The 24,108-nt window shown below is 36.2% G+C and overlaps 1 protein-coding gene across 1 annotated transcript in view; it reads right to left on the bottom strand.

Annotated features, from left to right (window-relative positions):
- Nucleotides 1–237: 237 nt before the first annotated feature.
- LOC149080559 (protein D3-like) overlaps nucleotides 238–24,108 on the bottom strand; it is a 36,094-nt gene continuing 12,223 nt past the window's right edge. The window contains exons 2-4 of the mRNA XM_089239673.1: nucleotides 14,329–14,452; nucleotides 4,663–4,800; nucleotides 238–563 (exon numbers count right to left, since the gene is read on the bottom strand). Of these exons, the coding sequence (XP_089095799.1) occupies nucleotides 343–563; nucleotides 4,663–4,800; nucleotides 14,329–14,452 (483 nt within the window). The 3' untranslated portion in view covers nucleotides 238–342. The remainder of the gene's footprint in view (nucleotides 564–4,662; nucleotides 4,801–14,328; nucleotides 14,453–24,108) is intronic.

Genomic DNA, 24,108 nt, shown 5'->3' with positions numbered 1-24,108 from the left:
TTATAGTCATTTTGAGCAAACACATAGAGAAACAAGATCTCTGTGAATGTTTCTAGGTTTTATAACAGCTGCAGCGTGACATTACATAAATTTACACATTTACTACAGGTATTCAAAGTGAAACGCCCTCTAGTGGTGACACATACAACTAATCCCCCCCCCCCACTGGTTTTCAAAATAGGGTCTTTTAATTATGGACACCCTGTACTATGGTTGGGAAAAAGTACTCTGAGAACACAAACATTAAACTTTTTATTGTCTCATCAATACAAAAAAAGAAATCAATACGAAGAAAAAAAATCACTAGGCAATACACTTTTCAAATTTCATAAGTAATTGAAATCAATTACCACTAGAAAGCTGCTCATAGAGCTTAGGAACATAATCATCCCATTGAGCGACAAAGAAATTTGCAGCAATGGGCTCACCCAAAGAGTACTTGGTAGCAAAATCGCGAATCTTGAAGCAACCCCTGTGATCCCCACATCGATTTGTCAGGCGCTTTTCATGAAACTTGATCTTCCCATTCTGTTTGAACACCAGAAAGACATAACGATGGAGACCTGAATAATAAAATATCAATTTTTTTTAATATACTAGAGATATTCAGTGAAAAATTAAATTTCATGTGGAACGAAACTGAATTTAAATTGAGTTCAAATGATCAAAAAACATAAAAACAGAATATCTGCAACTAGTTTTCACCTATTAAAGAATTATCCCTGGAAAGTTTCATAATTTCCACTGTCCCTTTGCAAATATTCCACCTTAATTTTTGCATTTCAATGTCAAATTGTACTATAACATTTGTGCTGATGAAAAATATGAAAGATAGTATCTCTTACTACTGAAATGTTAGAATTCGAAATGTAGTTTACTGCACAGAAAAGTGAAGTTTTTGAAATCAATTTAATTCATTTCTTTAACCCTTTTTTCACTACCAATTTTAGTACCTGTAATGGAACATACAGGGTGCATAGTTAACTCCCCTTTCGGCAAATTACTAGAAAATCATTGATCCTAGAGGCATTCCAATTAGAAAAAGCATCCAGATAAAGTGCAGACTTCAGATACATCATTCATATTGCAAGTCCTCAAAAACCCAATTAAACAGTTATTTCCTTGTCTTTCCCGAGGCAAATGAAAAAATTCATGGTTTCTAAGTGCAATATTCCCCTGAATATTTTAATTCAAAAAACAAGGCAGTAATTTATGGGAAGGGGAGTCAGCTATGCACCCTGTATACAGGGTGTACTGTACTATATATATAGCATGACCTTTATCTCATCAACCATCCATCATAGAGGTATGATTCCAATTTTTAAAAATGCCCAATGGGCATTCATAAATTACCCTGTATCAGTTTTAAGAGTGAAAATATGTATGTGTCAGAAAATAAAAAATAAAAATTTTATACGGTCCCCATGTTCTCTTCCAATTAGAAAGTTGTTGCTCTGTCTCTTTTGAGGCCAACAAAAAATTCCATGTTTCCAAGTGTAACATTTGTAAAGACATCTGAATTCAAAAATTAAAGCAAAGTTTGGAAAGAACAGCATAAACTAAGGGGCAACACTTCTTTACCTCATTTAACCTGTTCTTTCCCAATTTTCTCCATTTTTTAAATTCAAATATATCAGCGAATATTGCACTTAGAAACATGGGATTTTTTTCTTGTTGGCTGCAAGAGAGACGGCAACAACTTTCTAATTGGAAGTTGGAGGACCATACAAAAATTGACTTTTTTTTTTTATTTCATGACGCACTGTATTTTCATTCTCAAAACTGGTAAAGTGATTTCTAAATACATTTTGAGCATTTTTTAAATTGGAACCATACCTCTAGGAACGGTTGATGAGATAAAAGCTGAGTTAGGACTTACAGGAGAGACTGCATATGTCTTCTTTTTCTTTATACATCAGAATATAATACATCTTTTGAATTAGAATATATATATATAGAAAGAGAAGAGTATGATTTTTTTTCACAACTTGCAAAAAACGATTGCCAAGGGCAACTGCTGAACCTAAAATCATGATTTTTGAACATTAAGATGTCGGTTAGGCTGACTGCACAAATTCATTAATGTTGTGTTTATACAGCATTATTATTTTTGTACTGCACACAGATGTGAAAAATAATTTGGAAAAAAAAAAATGTAGATAACCCATACCCAGGGACATGATTTTGACTTCAATGGGCCCTGGGTACAGCAAATATTAATGGGGGCTACTCTGCAACTGGGGTAAAAATATTTGGTTGATCAAAAACTTGTTAAAATTTTGGGACTCTACATTCACGAGGTTCACGGCAAATGCCTCACTTGCTCATGTAGGAATCAGGCCGTCTATATCATAATACAATACAAAATGATTTTGGTGCCTTCCAGAATTTGACGTGCCACCACTGATTATCACCTCCATAAACACCAAGTTGAAGATTTGGAGTACGTTTGGGAATTTGGCAGGATTACGAAGTGAAGTAATTAGATTTTTAAAGCATTATAACTCAATAATTATTGGTCAAATTGAAAAATGAAAAAGACATTTAACATTCGTTTTTCATGGTCGTTTAGATGAAGTTAACAACTAGGACAAATTGGGGTTCACTGACGAAAAGTAAATGTAAAAAATTCCAGTGAAATTACTTTCTTGTGTACATAGCAAAACCCAGACGTGCCAACTTTTGAAATCCAGGAATCCGGAGATTCTCCCGAGGGGGGTAACCCCCCCCCCCTCGACACTCATAGACTCGATCAAAAAAAAAAATCATAAAAAAAATTTCCGAAATTTTTTTTTTAATAAATTAAGAAAAAGTTACATTCTCCCCCCCCCCAAGGCACGTTCTGCATTGCCCCTGAGAAGAATATAATTCTATGCCATTCTTTCCATGCAGAATAGAGAAATGACATCTACATACTGTTCATAAAGTATGTGTTTCCTTTCGTGGATGCTATCAGTGATTGATAATCTTGGTTATATGAATTCTGAAAAGCTTTATATTTAGCTGTATATAGCTTAAAGTTTTATATTTTCTTTCTGAAGATGTTTAATCGGAAGAAACGATTTAAAAAATTCAAATTACAAAGCTGCGGACGAAAAAACGTGTTTACCACGCGGCTGTTATGGTGATAGATAAATGATTGCCGATAAATGCTACGAAAACAAAGTCGCGTCTTTGCCAGTTGCTTAAATGCAGTCACAAAGACCTTTTTTTACGGCTGCTCGATGAAAATGACTACGGCTGTCTTCCCTAACGACGACGGTAATTATTGACGCCACGACAACGTGAAATCTAATTTTCTGCCGAAATCCGGAGAAATTTTAACAAATCCGGAGAGTGGGAGGAAGGATGAAAAATCCGGAGTCTCCCGCCTAAATCGGGAGAGTTGGCAGGTCTGAAAACCCATCTAAATTGGCCACCAAAGAGACTGCTTTCTGGTTACTATAGAAAGGTGGTCACAAGAATATATCGTCACCTTATAATGAAAACCTCATGCATCAAAAATTCCAAACTTCACAGGAATAGTAAAAAACAGATGGGACGCCCCATTGATCATTGCCGATTTCCCCACTATAAACTCTAATATAGATTATGAGAGGTTATATTGATGTTCTCAATCTAAAACTATCAAAACGATGTTTTTGAAAAAAATTAATGTACAAAGTTTTCATTATAAGGTAACGAATGTAATATACATTTGTTTTAAGACTATATTTTTCAAGGCATTACAGAAACTTTACTCAGGTGGTCTCTCACTTGATTGTATTACATATTAAGTTGAAAAAATTTAATGAGAAATAATTACTCAATTTTTGGAAATTAGGCCATGACATGCGAGTGTGAAATAGACCTTTAATGGGATGGATATGATAATAAATAATTTGGGTTGATAGGAACAGCTAACTTGTCAAACATTTGTGCAGGAACCCAGGTCCCTTGAATGACGGTCGAGTGCTCTACCATCTAAGTTATAGTGACAGAGTATTTAACACTAATGGAGCACCTATATATATACTGAATGGTACCGTGCATGGTCTGTGGCAGTCACCATCTGGTGGCCTGATGTCATTTACGAGCCATAGCTGATTGCTGTCACCGACCATGCACAGCACCATTCAGCATATATATGCATGCTCCATTGGTTAAATACTCTATCTGTGATTATAGCTTAGATGGTAGAGCACTCGACCAGCATTCGAGGGACCCGAGTTCGAGTCCCGGTAGAGACAGAGATAAAAATGTTTCCAAAATCAGTATCTACAAAATTAGCCAGTTTTCTGCATATCTTGTATTAACAAGTGGAGAATACATCTTTCTCTAAATATTTATGCAGGACAAATAGAAAAACAAAACAAATTTGTGAAAGCAAAATTTTAAAGGCGTAAGAATTTTCTCCATGACAAAATTGGTCCAAAATAATGTATTTCTTGACTTGTCCAGGACTTGAGGATCCTTTTCCATGCTAGCGGACATCCTGGACCAATTTTGATACTTTTGTGCTGTGTTCAGACTTCAATTCAGCAATCAAACATAAAAAAATTAACCAGCCAAAGTGTGATTTTTTCTAAAGTCGCCATGACGACCTAGGGCCTGATCAAGCCCTCTATTTGTGTACATATAAAATCTTACAGAAAAACAAAGTGTATTCAAAGATGAATATACCTGTGCCCTTTGGAGGACCTGCTCCAACATACTCAGACAGAACATCACCTTCATTTACTTGGATTCCAGGAATGTTTCCAACAAGCCAATGATGCCATTCTCTATATTTTGGTTGCATCCTGCTGGGTGCATCAGGATCTATTTTCAATTAAATAATTTCAGTTAATAAAATAAGACACAGTCCATTACGGTGATTTTATCTTTACTTCGAACAAACAATAACTAAAATTTTGTATCATATTTATAGGTCATAGGATTACGGCACACTCATTACATTTAATGGCAAAAAGACTTAATTTAGAGTAGCACAGTTGTATCACAGGCAAAGATGGACTTGAAGGTCTGGGGGGGGGGGGGAGAGAGGCACGATGTCAATTCATAATTCATATACAGGGTGATTATAAAAAAACTATCCCGACATATGGGCCCCTAACTATCATACCATTCACAGAAACTGAATGAAATTTTGGCATAAGGTATTTTGATGTATGCACTCAAGAATGATATGGAAAACAACAGTGTCACTCTAACAGTTACGGTTACAGTGAGAAAATTTCGAAAATATCAAATGGCAACACCAAGTTTTTTGTATTGGAATGTGATCTCCATTGTGAAAAACCCTAAATAGCGTTCGAACGGCAACTGTAGCATGAAAATCACCAGCGGTAGATAGGCTAAAAGTGAGGACAACCAATAAGGACAGAAGCAGCATAAAATAAAGCATTTTATTGTGTTTCACAAATTTTCCACATGACCTTGTGGAGGAATAATCAGGCTGGGATCTCAGCCGAAGAAACTGTGTGACGAATGAAACGAACATTAATGCTCTGGTGCACGGCAAAGTCCTTTTTACTTTTTCCTTGCCTAGCTCCGGGGATTTTCGTGTTACAGGTGCCATTCCAACGCTATTTAGTGTTTTTCATTATGGAGATCGCATTCCATTACAAAAAACTTGGTGTTGCCATTTGATATTTTCGAAATTTTCTCACTGTAACCGTAACTGTTAGAGTGACACTGTTGTTTTCCATATCATTCTTGAGCGCATACCTCAAAATACCTTATGCCAAAATTTCATTCAGTTTCTGTGAATGGTATGATAGTTAGGGGCCCATATGTCGGGATAGTTTTTTTATAATCACCCCGTATATGCAAATACATTAGATCAGTAGGCTTTACCGTTGACGCTGGGGGCATTGCCCCCCCCCCCCATTTCTCTGTTCATGAATCGTATGCAAATCATTGATTAATTCAAGCAGTTGTTAAATAATAATGAAGCAATACCGTCTCTATATTAGTCTTTGCCTTAGCCATCAACTGGTCTGTAAATTATTCATATCATATCTACTCGTCTGTGAAATTGTTCAATTATTTTCACCGGTGTGCAGGTGAAAAAAGATTGAAGGATACTGTTTTAGAGTCCAAACTTAAAATGGTACAGCTGAACAATGAAAATCGTAAACTCCTCTACTTTTTTCTTTCTAATTAGTCATTTTTTACGACTGGAGCAAGGACTTTAATATGTCTGATAAATGGAAAATTGGTGGTTTTGAAATTTTCCTATTATTAGAACCATTATTTACCACCCATTTGTATTTTTTCAATACTTGTGGTTTGCATATGATAATGTCAATGATAATAGTGTTGGAAAAAATGTTGAAAAAAAACTCATACCAACAATTATCTGTGAGCAATGGTCTTGTCATCTTTTATATGACAGCAGTAAAAATATGATCAGTTAAACATCATTTGGTGTTCAAAAGAAAAACCACTATTTCCAGTAAAAAAATAAGAATCCTATGTATTTATAATTTCATATTACTACTGGTACTAAAATTTCTTTCAAACAGTATAATGCATTTGAAATCATTAGGGTTTCTGGATATTATACTGAGGTGAACAGGAAAAAATTGTCATTTCTCTCCACTGGGAATCGAACTGAGCAAGCACGCTGACCATTATACCATAGAAAGACTATGCTTCTTTCCTTGAAACATGCACAGTATTATCACTTGCTTAGTAGAGACATTTCAGCCTCTTTTTAACTTCAGCTAATGGCCTCCAGGTGGCGGCAGAAGAGATGGATGTTGAGTTTTTGCTCGGCTAAGATACATGAAATTAATAGGCTTTCTGGATATTATACCGAGGTGAACAGGAAAAAGTGAGAGGAAAAAAGGATCGTCTCTCTCTATGGTATAATGGTCAGTGCACTAGCCCGGTATGCATGAGGTTCTGGGTTCAATTCCCGGTGGAGAGAAATTACACTTTTTTACTCTTCACCTTGGTATAATATCCAGACAGCCTATTGGTTTCATTTATCTTAGCCAAGCAAAAACTCACCATCCAGTATATTGTATTTTTTGTGCAACTTCACTATAACCCAGGTTTCTAACTGGTGTTTTGGACGGCTTTCCTGGGACGCTTCAGTATCAAAACCTGTGTAAGTTTTCATTGACAGTGCAATAAAAATATCTATATTCAAAAATATTCATGTTTTTCCAGGTGCTGTGGAACAGTCTTAACCATCAATGGTTCAGCACAACTTTATGTTAGAAACCACTGTATCATAATGCGTCTATGGTTATTTTGTTCATTATTGATAATAGGTTATTCCATTTATCATAGTATCAATTCTTTGACTACATGTGAAATTTTTGCAATAATTAATAATATAGCCCGTTTGACACAGTTAGGCATGGTATTAGATTTTGCAAATGAAACATTGGATTTTGGTATTGAAACTTCAAATATTAACTCTATGGATAGGCACCACAAGATCTCTCCCATCCAGAAAATGCATTAATGATAAGCTTTGAACATTTCCTCAAAGACATTATTTAGGGATGCTTCATTGTTGAACCTCTTTACAGAGAAAAAAAGTCCAAATGCTTAAAAAAATATTCTAGAAAGTTAAAAGGTCTGAAAAGTATGATAAGAAGGAAGATTCCCATTTTTTCTTTTTTTAATTGAAAAAATAGCACAATGGACAAAACAGACAATAAATTATAAACACTTTTCGACCCAAAGGGTCGATAATAACCTTCCATGGATAGTAGTAATGAATTACATACAGAAATTTCTTGGCAACATACAAAGGTATATTCTACTACCCCAAAGCAGAATATGCCGAAATATGTGACGTACGTCGCAGAACAATTAGTGCTACTGCAGTGAACAAAAACAGTATTATGGGAATTTTTACCGCAGAACATTTCTAGTCAGCTGAGGGTTCGTTACAGAACAACGCAAAACATTCTGCTTTCGGGTTATACTACAATAGCTGCAGGCAAGTCACACCAAATATATTGCTTCCATGTTATATTAAATATTGATGTGTTACATTACAGATATATTTTCCTATATAACATACATATATATTTTACTCCTTAAAATTTACAAATTAATTAACCATCGAATGAAATGAACCGCTCAATATCTGTTATTTCCAGTATGCAATCTTTTACAGCCTTAAACATATAAAATTATTGCTTCTGTCTAATAATATCAAATTTTCTACATATTCTCGGAGCAAGAAAACAATAATTTTTAAAAATTGATTTTTTAGGTAATGGCATATGATATAGATATTGTGATCTCATAGTGCTTCTTTGTATATTCACTCTGAGGTACCAATCAGTATTCTTATACATGAATAGTAAAACTTTATACAAATAAAGTTGACGTATATTAAATTGGATTATTAAGTGAAGAATTGTTGGTTTGTAGAATGTCACGTCGAAAAGAGTCAAAGATAATTTATAGTATAAACTGAATTTTTATATGTTCCCTCCCCCCAAACTTCTAATCCACATAAAATATGCAGGAACACCCATGCAAAAAATACTTCTTTCAAACTTTAGTGAGAGATGAGTCTTCAATTTAAGGTTCCCAACTTCGAGGCGCGAATGCGAGCCGATCTCCCCGTTAAAAAGTCTTGCCGCATAGAGCAACAGGCCTACAACGTTACAAATATTCAATCATTACACTTCACTCACAATTTGAAGTATAGATGGCAGCACTGAAATATCAGACACAACGCTAGCTACACACTCAGACTGTTAGTTGCACTCACTTTGTTCCAGACTCTGCCACAAAGCTGGGCTTTAAGAGATCTCGGCAACGACATAAGTCCGGTGGCAGAGACCCTGGCGTTCATTCATTCAGTCTTCAATTTAAGGATTGTTGCTGTAATTGCTCTTAATTTATTGACGATTTGATCAGTGTTATCAAATGTCAATAAATTACAGTCAAAAACCCTGCTTAGCACATAACTACTTTAGCTGCCCTATCTGTGCCAAGATGATTTCTAAGATAACCAAATTTGAGAATATTCTTTCAATTGATGCATAACTTGCAGGACACGAGAATTAAAAAAAAAAACTGTTAAAGACAGTCTTTTGATGAGCCTTTTTCTTCCAGTGTTTTTCTGACCGCTGTCCGCCATGTGATAGGATTGTATATATAGCTTGAATTCATCCAGTGAACTATTAGCTTCTAGCCTCATAACCGCAACAATTGAAATTTAACAAATTTTGGGTCTTCAAGTATTCTACCATCACATAGGCATAGTCATGTGTAGGTGCTACATAGTGACTTTGCTCAGTTATTTTCCTTCATTGAAAATTAATTTTTTAAACTCAAAGTCGTGAATGCAAATAGAAAGTTCACTTGAAAATAAAATTAAAAACTTTTGAAGTGTCACAAATAGAACAATTTGAATTTAATAAACATTATGCCATTGATATTTATTTGCATAATTATATTATCTAATAAAAAATATGCTGAGTTTCCCAATAATGCAATCATTATAACTGTGACTAAACATTCAGTACCTTCAATATAATGCTTTTTCATAAAGAAAAGTGTTCTGACAGACTCGGCAGGGTTTTGGACAAGCACTATTTTAAATAGAGTACCTGCTTCATAATTATAAATGAAAAAATAAGATGTGAAGTAAGAAAAAAATAAACTAAAACATTGAAAACTGTGGTTATTTAAACAGTTATATGAGTGATATTAGTTTACTTCCAGATTTCCAGCTTAAAGCCATCAATTTGGTGAAACAATTAACTTAAAAATCAAATGACACCTTTTGAAAGATTTTTAATTCAGTTAGTTTTATATTCTGCTAGTTTTTTTAATATATTAGTATCATGAAAAGAAAAAAATCTATTAGGTTTCCACATCACATTTTGAAACTTGGGAGGTTTCAGACAGTTTATCCCACATATCCTGTCCAAATCCCCAACCGTTTTCAAAAGCTGTAAGTCAGATATTATGTTCTCAATCTAAAACTGTCAAAAACTCATTTTCAAAAAAAAATTTCCATACCAGGTTTCCATTATAAGGTAAGAATATATATGCCCTTCTTTCCAGACAAAAATTAACTTGTTCTTTTTTTTCTTTTTTAACAGTTGTTTTAGTTGGGAAAAATTGTGATAGTGGATTTTGTCAGTATAGTGGAAATTTGGAAAAGTGGCATTATTAAGGGTGCACACTCATGCACCCTTCTTTCTCAGTTTTCGAATCTGGTAACCCTTGTTTCAAGGAAATGAGTAATTTTTAATAGTCAAACCTCCATTTCTCGAAAAACTCCATATCTCAAAAAATAATAAAATCCTTGCATTTTTACTGTATTAATTCAATGCATTTTCATCTGTCTCGAAGTGATTCTCGAAAAACTCTTTACCTCAAAGGCCTAGCCTAATGATAGTAAAAAGAAAACACAGAATTTCCTCTTTCGTGCAAATCTGGTTTTTCCTCCAGAGGTGAAAAGAAACAAAGGATTATTCAGTAAAAAAGCCCATTGTGTTGATGGGTCTCATCAATCCTAGGCGGATACTGTGATTAACAGCGGGTGGATGCCATGTGGATGGCTTCTTCAGCATGCCGAAAAGCCAGCCAACAGACAATTCAAAACTGCTTTAAGAAAGCTGCGGGTTTGGAACCACTCATCTCAGTGATGAATCAGATCAGATCTGGTGGCTCAATCAAATTTCAATGAAACTCGGAACAATGTTGAAGATGAAATTTCAAAACATTAGGGAATTACTACAAAACACTTGAAGCTAGAAATTTGATTTTCCGATTTTGTGGAAATGGACAGTTCATTACAAACTTGAAGCACTTTGACTGATACCAAAATTATTGCTCAATTTATGGCCGACTCGGATGACGAAAATACAGCAGAAAATGCTCCTGAGGATTTAGAAAAAAGGAATAAATAAAATTCCAAAAAAAAAGAACATATTTTAATGTTTTTGCACATAGTGTGATTGAACATTTTTGATTATGTAACTTGACCAATAATTTCATCAGTATGTATATATAGTACAGTATTTTTTAGCCCTTATTAATCAAATTTTTAACATATTTTTGGCGTATTTTTTCCTTTCTCACTGAAAAAAAAAAAATTCTCAAAAAAACTATCTTGAAAATTTTTTCGACTATAATGATATCCTTTTTTTGCCCCTGCATAGGAAACCCCTCTCTCCTTACCATAAGTGCCAATTCAGACTTTAAAAATCTAGTTTATCAGGTGATGACATATTTTGCATCAAATAGAACTACAGATGTAAAATTCTCAAGAATAATCTTTAGGAGAATATTTGAAAATATTTTCTGGAAGGACTATTATAAATAACTTAATATTCTTTTTATTGTTAATGAGAATATTCTCCTGTTATTTATAATATATATAAATGTATACACTATCTACCAATAAGTATTTGGACACCTGTGATAGAAAAGAAAAACTAACTTTATTCAAAATCAATAGTTGGTAGAGCCTCCACGAGAGGCAATTACAGCGTGAACCCTCCAGGGCATACTTTCCACAAGTCCTTGTGTTACGGCTAGTGGTATTTTCTTCCACTCGGCTTGGAGAAGACATGTCAGTTCCTTCACCGATTTTGGACGGGTAGGGCACCCCTTAATTCGGCGATCCAACTCGTCCCAGAGGTTCTCGATAGGGTTCAGGTCTGGGCTCTAGGCAGGCCAGTCCATTCGATGAACCCCATTGGCACCATACCAAGCCTTGGTTAACCTCGCAGTATGACAGCTGGCATTGTCGTCCTGGAAGTAACAGGGGTCCACCCCGTAAAACTGCCACAACGTAGGAAGCACATTGTCATCCAAAATAGTGCAGTAGGCATCGGCGTTGAGCTTACCATGAATGGGGACCAAGGGTCCCAGTCCATAATTCCACCTCCGCCGAACTTGACTGTTGGCACAATGCATTCTGGCAGGAGACGTTCTCCAGGCAGACGCCAGACCCAGACCCTGCCATCCGAACGGTAGAGTGTGAACCTTGATTCGTCGCTCCAAAGAACCCGTTTCCACTGATCTACGGTCCAATTTCGATGTGCTTTGCACCACATTAACAGAGCAACGCGGTTGGACTTTGTGATCAAAGGCTTATGGGCAGCAGCACGACCATGAAAACCAATCAGATGGGCTTCCTTACGGATGGTATTCATTGAAACAATACTCCCGGATGCCTGTTGAAACTCCTCGCGGATGAGGGCCATCGGTTGGGTGCGGTTCTTCCGAATTTCTCTGGACAGCACCCGTCGGTCTCTATCTCCCAGTTTCGTTGGTCTGCCGACTCTGGGCAAATTCCGACAATTACAGCTCACCTTCCACTTCTTAATCACATAGGCCACTGTCGATTTTGGGTACTTCAGCTCGCTAGATATGTCCCTTAAGGATCGGTCATTTTTGTGATACCCGATAATTATACCTTTCTCGAAATCAGAAAGCTCCGAACTGCGCGGCATCTTGCATGCGACTAATGCCAATGTTGTTTCCTACACGATATATACCAGCGGAGGGCATGACGTATCTCAGGACCGCAGATATCATCATTTGCATAGGTGTTCAAATACTTATTGGTAGATAGTGTATAATATCCTTGAAAATATTGTCTGGAAGGAGTATACTTTTACAAATTACCAAGGAATATTCTTATCGAAAATAATAAGAATTATTCTCAAGTTATTAATAATAGTCCTTCCAGAGATTATTCTCAACAATATTTGTAATAACACGCATTATAATAAATAACCTCTAAAAATAACTTAAGAATAATTCTTATTATTTTACGATAAGAATATTCTCTGGTAATTTATAATAGTCCTTCGAGAGAATATTTTTAAGAATATTCTGTCCCCCATCTGTCTTCTCATCAAGAAGACAGAGAATATTGAAATTTGTAGCTCACAATATTAAAGTTTAAAAGCAAGAAAATGAAACCAAGATGGGGCTGAATTGCATAATTTGCAAAGAAATGTTATGTAAATGTTAAAAAAAAAGAATAGCTTCCTTTGTCAATCAACTTTGAATTTTGCGTTTTGCTTTGAAGTTATTTCTGAAAATTTATTTAACTTCAAGTAACTTTTTAAGGTTTTAATCTAAAGGTTTCTAAAATCTTTATAACCAAACTTTTAAAGCCTCTCATCATGACCAAGAGAATATTCTGAGAATTTTCTCAAACTAAAAGTTGTCATTGGGATGAATGGCAAAAATTTTTTTGTTGTAAATGTTTCAGGCAATAAAAAAAAAATTTATATTTCATATATAAACAAAATTAGTAAAAAAATTAAAATTATTTAAAAGGGAAAACTAAGGGATGTTTTTTGGGGATTGCATCCGGTGACCATATATCAATAGTTTTCCCAGGATGGATTTTTCACGATCATACTTTTTTAGCAATAATTGGCAACTTCGATCGCTTTTGGCACCAGTTAGATTTTTCATAATTGAAATCCTGATTTCTCATATCTTTACTGAGAAAACGGGGTCGGCCTGGAATTGCAAGGACTGAAAGAGTATTTTCGTCAGAGATTTTCCATTTGAATGAACACAATTTAAAGACTTAGGGATTATTCTATGACGAAACAAAAAATCGGAAGAATGATTTCCGATAGGAAAATTTTAATAAGGCTGAAAAATCAGAAGCATTGGCACCTATGTCTTACCTTTAAGAAGGAGTTCCGGCAAGAAGGAGTTCCTTACATTAGCATACGCAAAGGGGGTTATAACCTCCCCTTCAAGAGGAGATTATAGTATTACAGGAAAAAATGTAACCCTCCTGAGAAAGAAAAAAATTGCACCCCCAGAAAATTCTGCGTACGCCTATGGTTTCTTATACATGTAAAAATATGATAATTATGAGCAGGGGCGTAGCCAGAAATTTCGTTCGGGGGGGGGGGACCACTTTCATTTCGTGGGGGGACCAAAGTGACAGAACAATGGATTTGGCCATCTTTTTCCCTTTTTTCGGTCATTTTCTCACATTTCGGGGGGGGGGGGGGAACCAGACCCCCAAGTCCCCCCCCTCGCTACGCCCTTGATTATGAGTATCTCACATACAACATGCCCTCTAACATTTCTTGATCTCAGGGTGAATTTGTTCTTACTCTGCATGCAGAATTCTGACAACAACGCGGAATGACAAAACAAAATTTCACCAAATACATTATTGTTAATTTTTTCTGAGTAGCATGAACTAGGTTGCACAGAAGAATTTTCATCATTTCGCAGCTAAGGGGGCCAAAAAGCATAACAAACCTAAAAAACTTAATAATTTTACTTCACAGCTAAATTATCTACCTGTGAGAAAAACACATTTTTTTAATGCATTTTAAATATAAAAGAAACTTCACCAACCTGTCATACACAAAGTATACAAAGACGAATCATCAAAGGGATATTGGATCCAAGTTGGAGGATTTTTCACTTGAGTAGGCTTCAGCTCATTACCTAACTGTACCACCAAATCACCATAGGCCACCTGAAAATTTAATTCAACAATGGTTAATATATTATAGACCTAAACATATAATAATGATACGAGCCTTGACTAACTTTTTTTCTTTGTCCCATTTCCCCGTTCATTGCCAACAGTATGTTACCTTTGGTTTTTCGCAGGAATCAAAACTGTATTAAGAATTATTAATTGTTGCATTAAAATAATTATGCTACTTTCAACAAGCTTTGGTCAGAAAATGTCGTGAGGTTGTACCTTCTATTTTTTTTTTGTGTACTAGTCATTATAAATGAGTTTTCATTCCGAAATGTTTTTATTTATAACCCATTGGTCATTTTATTATATGCTGCTTAAATTTCTGCATTGTGGATACATATACGCCCGTTTATTCGGTGTGCGGCAGAGCAAGAAGCGGCCCACATTCAATCCTTAAACCAAAATACACCAAAATCTGTGATGTATGTCGCAGAACAATCAATGATACTGCCATTGGCATATGCAAAGGGGGGTTTGGGGTTCTAACCCTCAAGCCGAGATTATAGTGTTATTTTGCAGGAAAAAACGTAACACCCCCAGAAGGAAAAAAAATTGAAGCCCCCCCTTGAGAAAATTATGGCTACTGCAGAACAATCTGAAAGAATTTTAAGAAAAATGTAAAAAAAAAACAATTATAGGAATTTTTACTGCAGGACATTTCCAGTCAGCCGAGAGCTCGTTGCAGAACAATGCAAAACATTGTCTTGAGGGCATTAGTGACAAGTGCATATTCAAGAATTTATAAATTGAATTGGGCTCCAGCTAGCATCCACTGTTGGCCCATTTGGTAAAGTATATAGAACTAAAGTACTAAGGTTGATAGTTTGAATTCCAATCATATAAATCTAGTATTTTTTCCCCTTTTACTTTCATCTTCAAATTTTTCCTCCTCTCACATCTTTGATTTTTTGGATAATTGCTAATTTATTTTTGTTTTTCACTTGTATTCAAAGCTGATGATAATAAGCATCCAGTCATCCCCGAAGGGTCAACTCGGCGTGAGCCTTCATGACAATGGAGTCCTTTTTAATTACTTATATTCGGGAAGTAAAAGGTCATATGCTTGCCGTGGTCTCTACAATGTGAGGGGAAACTAACAGGGCTCCAGCCCTAAGGCCCGGGAATTAAGGAGCCCATATGGGGTGACCTTATAGATTTTTTCCTTTCATATAAGTTTCATAGGAAAACAGGACATTTTAACATCAGTCTTATCAATTTGTATGTGTATCAGTGGGTATCTTGAATTAAGTATTTCTATTCTTTTTATTGCAATTTTTTTTAACAATACCACATGTAAAAGTAACTGGAAAAGAAAATTGGAATGAAGAAAGGAAAAATGTACATGTCGCTGATCTCAGGTGGCAGTCCTTCTCCAACGAAGGAAGAAAACACGTTGCGATGATCGCTCAATGAAGGCTACTGAAAACCGCAGTAATTCCCTACACCAGCACTGGGTGTGAGAACTCAGGGCTATAGTGTGACCCCTGATGTTTCAGTGGGGGAAGGCCATAATATCTGGATGAAATGAAAATTAGGGGGCCATGAACAGATGTCGCATTCAGCAGTGAAATGTCTGTGGGTGACGATAAAGCATGACTTCCCCCCCTACCCACATCCTGGAACAGGGGTCCCCCCTAAGCAGCAATCTTCAGCAAACCGCCCCTCCCATAGTGAAAAAAAAAAAAAAATAGTCCAGGGCTGGAGCTCCGTCAGCCCCACCCTCACAGGCAGACCATGATTAAGCGACAGCTTTGCTGCCAACTTTTGTATGCACAATACAGCCAATCCCACTATAGTTTTCCTGCTTGGCAGGACTTATTTTCCTGGTGCCAACTCTTATTACTAATACTCAGAGATTTCTCGTGTAAAGCATTTTTCCACAAAAAGTAAGGTACGAAATGACTGTTGAATGCCGTGTGTACTGAATCACCCACAATGCCCCTTTTCCATAATTATAACCGATCTGCTCCCCAAAACAGTTTAACAAAGTCTCTTCAAAAAACATTTGTCAGAGCCACTGCTTCACAGCGCCCTGACAAAGTTTGGGGGGGGGGTGCATAGTTTGGTGCTCTCCACATAGAGCACAGCGGCATACAGTTTCAGAACCTCTGTACTAGGCTATTTCAAACAAGATTTGAAAAAAATATTATTCAAGAGGTATATACTGTTGAGGTCGTTGTAACGAGGTTTTACTATATATACCGGTGTTTTCCCAAAGTGGGCGATGGAATGGTCCGGGGGCAACAGAAGCTACTGGTTTAACATGGGATCCTATAGGTTCACTTCAGTACGGGGAGATGAGAAAGAATTTTTGAAGGGGAAATTGAACAAAAAGTTTGGGAAACTGGTATATACCAGTGTTTCTCAACCTTTCTGAAAACAAGGACCAGTGAAATGTCTAAAACAATTTGTGTCCTGTATTACAGGACATGTTTGTACTTTCCATTATTCCAATATTTTTTATAGATTTGTCCCTCTTTTTTAACGATACTTATATATATTTGAATTTTTAATGTTTACTAGTCATGAATACACATAGGTTTTCGTAATATAAATTATATTATGATAATTACGGCAAAAATTATAAATATTCATCTCGCATTTATTACATCCCATATCTTAGCTTCATTTTATTTATCAGGTATAGCGTTTTGTCCTCAATTTTTTTGGAATTTTTATTATGATTGGTGATTGTGCCTACTTCTAACAATGTTTTTGATGACAATTGGTGATGTCCCCTTATTTTACGGATTATTATTTAGGATTCTAGCCCTTTATTTCTACACCCTCCAGCAATTTTAACAGTAATTAGCAAATTGCATTTAAAGCATTAATTGAGGGGAGACATGCAGGTTTAGTCGCTAGAATCAAGGATATGGCGAGTGGAAATAACTTAATATCAACGCACTGTTTCATTCACATGCAAAACCTGGCTTCTAAAAAAATGATTCCTGAACTTAACAGTCCTGTTGCAATCGATTAGCATAGTTAATTTCATAAAAAAAACAGTGCTTTGAATACTAGATTGTTGAGAGTATTGTGAGATGAAATGGGTCGCCACGTAACGGATCAGGATGGTATCCTTCTCCATTACTTTTATTTATTATTTTGCAGAAGGGTTTTTCCCAGGAGATATCGCACAGTCTCTTGTTAAATCGTGCGGTTGGCTGCAGACTTCTGCCGGAATAATTGTCTTGTTTTTCTTTGTTTAATATGTATAATTTTGAATGCCGTGATCAGGGAGCCTGGCCAGCTTGCCGATTACAATTTTTTTGCCAAATGAAATAATTATTTTTTGAAAACTCAATTCTAAATGAAAATTAGTTTTTTCTGATGTCAGTTTTCATCTTGAGATGGAGTGTTACCGGTGGACGAATGGTCTTAGATTAAAACCGGTTTAAGATGTATAAAAGCACGTCTCTCATTCTCTCACTAATCACAATCACTTACTTCTTGCTTTCGCTATTTGAGTAGCTAAAATTAATTGTTCTCGGCTTTGGTCTTGAAATCTGAACAATGTTGTGATAACATAACTAGTTTTCTTGTTCCCGGTAGGTCCGGTGAAGATGTTTTTATTAAATCGAATAGTTTTATAACAAGTCTTGCAGTTTTGAGGTTGGTGACTAGCTGTCCTCACTAGGTGATAAAACTCCGAGCGGTTTAGTCTTGATGAAGCTTCTAATTTGAAGCTAATGGAGACATCCAGTATTTCCTCCATCTTCCAACGTTGATGTGGCCAAACTCCGACAGACTCATCTATAATCGTGGAGAGATCTTCTACATGAAATTGACTGCACATAGAACTCTATTCTTCGGTTGGTTCTACTGCGCGAATGGACCTACATCGTGATCGTGACTAAAACACTAACCTGGTCGGCGAACGGAAAGGTGATATTCGTCTAAATGGATATTGACTTCTAATGGTGTGATACCCATCCACTTCGATTGAAACAAACCTTGGAATATATGACTTTAACGTAAAAAATTGTTGTTCTTATTGAATGAATTGAACTTAATGTAAAATACTCATGTCTACAATAAATAATAATCTACCCTATATACTCATGCCTTCCAAATGGCATCACCAGTGGCGTAGCCAGGTTTTCATCCATGGGGGAGCGAAATCATGAAAAGTGCCTTTTTTTTTTGTTCGTGCTTAAGGTGCAAACTTAAAATTATGCATTAGTGGAAAGAACTTTAAATTTCCTGATTTAAAAAAAATCAAATTTATTTTGTTTTCAGTTGTTATTTTTCAAATTAAATTAATTACCTTTCAATTGATTGTATTTTAATTTTTTAATTAATTTTAAAAAATGCAAATTCCATTTTATGCACTTATACAAAATGCAAGCACAAAAAATAACTGGGAAGTCACCTTAAAAGGTAGTTTGAAAAAAATTTAGATTAAAATATAAAAAATGATAGAATAAAATATAAAGTAAAAATATACATTTTCTCTCTAAAATTATTCCAAAATATGAAAGTACAGAGAAATATTCATGCTTCCATTTAATCACTTTTATCATGTTACACTCTTATCGTAAGCATGTATCACATGTACACTACTTTTACTCAATTGTGCATGTACTTCCAAGACATTTCTCTTATGGAATTTCTAACAAATTGATGCATGCTGGAAAGTTCTTTCTTATATTATGCATGGCCATAACGTATCTATGATGTCATAGTTATGAATGGTTTCAGTTTGAGAAGTTTTGCTATCTGTCTTCCATATTATAAGTAAAACTGGCAGATGCCTGAAGTTTCGTGTTATGCAAATACCACAGTGAAAGCCTGCCTGCTCTCTGCGGGAAGGCTTTCCAAACGAAAGATCGGTTAGCATTCGTACCTAGAAATTGAAAAAAGACTCACTCCAGTCAACCACCACTGTGCCACTAGTGGAGTTCAAACTGGGATGAATCCATGATGATGCCCACACGATCGCAGTGGTTATCACATACTACTAGATTGCAGATGCACAAGCAGAGGGTGGCCTCAGAGGCGGGTTAACAGCCCGGCACGAGCCCGGTGCCCCCGACTTCTATACATAAAGAGCCCAGAAAAACCTAAACTTCACACTTTCTTGTAATTTAAGGGGCCCAATATTTTCTTTTGCACCCGGGCCTCGACCAACTTTAATCCGCCACTGGGTGGCCTGAATCCAAAACGGTGTAAGAACTACGTCAAACGAATTAGTGCACCAGAAATTGCCGTATGTGTCCGTAATCTATTTAAGTATCTCTGAGGCGTGTTTGTAATGCCACTGCTCATCTTCCAAATCGAAGTGAAAATGGCAGGTGTATGAACCGATTGAAATATTTTTCATGTTTTATTATCTACTGGCTTCCTATGGAGATACTATTTAAAGGGCAGTTCTGCTCAAAGGTTAAAAAATTAAAAAGGCATTGTGCATAGTATATGTATATTTATTTTCAGTGAAATAAATTCATGCGATGTTTTATATAACAAATCAGAGAAGAATGAAAATATATGAGTGATGAATGGCACAGACTAGCGTAGGGGTTCTCTAACTTTTTTCATCCGTGGTGCCCGTTACTTTAATCAATGTTTCCTCGCGGCTCCACAGATCAGTTTAAGAAAGATTCTCTTTGAAAAACCCTCGGGATGCTCCGCAGTGCCCCCGACAAAGGTTGATGATGCACAGTTTGAGAACCCTCTGGACCAGGGTTTAAGCTGAATAAAAAATTCCTTTAAGAAGCTTTAGCAAAATGCTGCAATGCTAACGTAATGATTGATGGTTGGAAGTCTACTCGTTGCGTACCTCCTGTACCCATTTTTACGAAAATGGCTGCTATTTTTTTCGCATTCTACAATTTTCTTTCGCATTTTGCAAAAAATGCAACCATAGCTTAAACCTTGCTCTGGACTAATAAGTTCTTGGATTTTTCCCCTCGTAATTTGACGAGACGGCCTTCAGGTAAGTGCTGGCAAACCTCACGACGCCATAGTTCATATTAGAAAGTATAATAAGTCCTTGGATAACAGCTAATTGAGACACACTAGATCAGCGGTTCTCAACCTTTTTTGATTAGCGAAGCCCTTTTTAGTAAAAAAATTCTATGGCGGAGCCCCATAGTCCAACTTTTTAATTATTCAAAGTTACTGATTATTCAAAGTTACTGTCTTTTTACTATTAAAAAATATAATTATTTTTTTTAATGTTACTTTTTTTAATTTTCCTCGAGCGGACGCGCAGCCCCAAGGGCTCCACGAGCACTGGTTGAGAACCGCTGCACTAGATAATTTTTTAAGAGTAGACTCAACATTTCGTGGGCACTTTATTTTTCGGAAATACTATATGTATGTATCAGGGTTTAAGCTGGATAAAAAAATTCCTTTTGCAAAAAAGCGAAAATGAGGGAAAAAACTTAAGCAAAATGCCGCAATGCTAAGGGGCCATTCAAGTATTAAGTCAGCAGATTTTTAGCCATTTTTGACCCCTCCAACCCTTGCCAGCAAAATTTCGTCAGCAGCTTAGAATATTTCATACCTTCAAAAAGGGTTGGTTGATGACGTCAGCTACCTTCAAACCCCTCCCCCCTTGTCATCAAAAGTCAGCAAATCCGAAACCGCCCCCCCGGTTGCTGAAGTAATACTTGAATGACCTCTAATGTAATGATTGATGGTTGGATGTCTACTCGTTGTGTACCTCATGTACGCATTTTTGCGAAAGTGGCTACTACTTTTTTCGCATTCTGCGATTTTCTTTCGCATTTTGCAAAAAATGCGACCATAGCTTAAACCCTGGTATGTATCTTCAGTTACTTTTGAACTTTCCTCGTAGCACATGGACAATTCCAGGCCCAGTCCAGGTGCCTCAAGTGCAAAAAGGACTTCATGAAGATGAGATCGTTAAAATTTTCGGGAGTGAACTGTTAGGCAGGAATTTCTGAACAGGCAGAGGGCCTTAGAAAAGTTCCTTTGATGCTCGTAAAACGACCCTGCGTAGACCACCTATGTGTTGTTGTGGGAAATAAAGAAACAAATAACGCCCGGAATTCTGCTTTAAAAAACGATGAGTATATATAGTGCATTTATATTATTTCAGAAATATTCAACGGATTCTCAAAGTGTGTGTGCTCGTGGCTCATCGCCACCCTTTTTTTTATTGAGGGACGTCTCAACGCGTTGGTGTATTGATGTGTGCTCATTCAGTTCTTTGTAGTGGGTTTTTTTACATTAAGCCGGAGGTTTTCTCAAACTGTGCACCCCAACACCCTGCTGCGCTTCTAATCTTCATCAGGGTCACCACTAAACAGCTCTAGGGAGCTCGCGGATAAGTATTGAATAGGGAAAAGGGGCACTTCGAGTGGGAAAAGTTCAAGACAACCCCCCCCCCCCCTCCTACGTCAGGCTATTCTGAGCAGTCACAGATAAATGATGACGAAGTCGGGGGAAGGGTGCCAAAAGTTTAAAAAATACTGGATTAATTAGAGGGGAGATATACGTGTCATGAGTTAACAAACACACCGGCCCCACAACTTTTTCCAGGGAATAATTTCTCCGATTCGGCACACTGCTGCTGTATATGCATAATGATGAAACAGTGATTTATACAAAAGAGAAACTACACCATGAAAAAAGACAATGTTTCTGAAAAAGTTACATTTAAACATAAAATTATGCATTATCACCGTATAATATATTGTACAATATATTATTCTACAAATATAGAAGACTATAATTTCCTCTCCCATTCTCTACATATTAGAGCGCTATTGACCCAAGATTATAGGTTTTTTATTTACCCACCTTTAAGAAAAACTTTTCCAGAACCCCCTTTTGTGCCCCAAAATCTTGGGTTTTTTAGGAATCAAAAACTCATAGCTATTTTCCACCTTTCCTAGTCTTTGACACTACCCTATACACAAGCTAGTAGCTCTTGCCAAGCCACCTGTAGATAACGTGGCATTTCTAGGCACTATGAATTTAGCTAAGTCCCCCATACATAAAGTGGTATTTCTAGTAGCTCAAACTCTAACTAAGGCGTCCAAAGAAAAGGCAATACTTCTTGGAGCTTGAATCCTAGCCATTAGTTTATAGGTTCATTGGTCTCTCCACAATAGGTTCCCGTGCCCAATTTCTTCAAAAGGTGCCTTAGTCAATGCTCTTGGTGACCCTTCAAAACACAATGAGCATTTCATGAATGCCATATCCTCATACCTATGAAAGGTATTTCTAGCAGCTCTAACCGATAACGACCAATAGCAAAAGAAAAAGTTACAGCTAGAAGCGGGCAAGATTCTGCCCTTTAATAAAGGTGGGGAACAGAGACTGGTCTGAACATGCTTCCAGATGAAGAGCTTGAGAGCAATTGTCAAAAATGGTATATAATGAAAACTTCCACTTTCTTTTTTTCCTTCTTCTCTTAAGGATTAGTACAAACCCAATCGCTGTGAAACTGCAAGAGACGCAAATATAAATGGCGATTTTTTTTTTTCCTTACTCATCATTTTAGTCAATGACAGCAGAAAATGAAAAAGTCAATATTTTTCAAGTTTTTTTAAAGATCAAAAGTCATTTAGAAAAATAGGTGCCAATATAGGCAAAATTTTTAATGGGAAGCAATCGATCCCTCTGCTCCCCCTGGCTATGCGACTGGACATCGCCCCACAGATGTCGCTAGCTACGCTTTTCTTTTGTTTTTTGCAGCATTTTGAATGATTTGGAAAACCGTTGAGATGAGATTTTTTTCTTTCCGCGTGTGTGATATATACAGTTTGGTTTCCACATTGGAGTATGTGGATTGCATTATTTGTTGGATATCATCTGAGGTTCTTTCTAGGTCGTATCTTTAATTTTATTATTATTAGAGGGACTTTTATGCCCTGATCAGCTTATTACTTAAAAGAGTCCGGATTTTTTTTATACAGAGAATATTTAAAATAATAAACTGATAGTGGCATAAATAGCCAGACTTTTATTTTTTTATACAGATAATATTTATGCCACGATCAGTTTATTATTTTAAATAGAGTGCAGGTTTTATTTTTTTTTTAAAAGAAAATTATTTATGCAACAGGAAGGACCTTTCTGCCTATTGCTTATTTAAAAAAGTCTGGGTTTTATTTAGTTTAAAATGTTGCATTTTTAATCTCAGTAGTGGTCATACAAGTATTACATCAGCCTCAATGGAAGGGGGTGGATGACGCTTACGTCATCAATCACCTTTAAATATGAAATATTCTAAATGGCATCTTTACTGAGTGCACCAAAAACGAGAATGACCTTTTTCTAGTTTATGGTAACATTTTCTATTGATAAGTCCTCTACAGAGCCACTTTAGTGATCTCTAAATGTTTCGCCTATCCAAGTGATCTGGAAAATGTGTCGGGGCCATTTAAGTGCTGTGGAACTGTGCCACGCATCACTCAAGTGATCCATAATTATGTTGTGGATCACTCAAGTAACCTAGGAATGTGCTGTTCATTCTTAAAAAATTAGGTTTGAGGGGACAGGCCACATCAGATAACTCCCAGGGCAACATTTGGTCTGTGGTGCCAAGGGATTACCATGTATGGCTCAGAGGGTAGATCGCAATGAATTTCTTAAAAAGAAATTGAGTTCTTAGCCTTCAAATACCATTGCTATTAACGGAAATTTATTATAACATAAAAGTATTT

This window comes from Pholcus phalangioides, unplaced genomic scaffold, assembly GCF_987345545.1.
Source record: "Pholcus phalangioides strain wild (caught in Gottingen) unplaced genomic scaffold, Ppha-v1.0 ptg000011l_1, whole genome shotgun sequence".
NCBI lineage: Eukaryota > Metazoa > Arthropoda > Arachnida > Araneae > Pholcidae > Pholcus > Pholcus phalangioides.
This window is presented reverse-complemented; position numbering and strand designations above follow the sequence as displayed.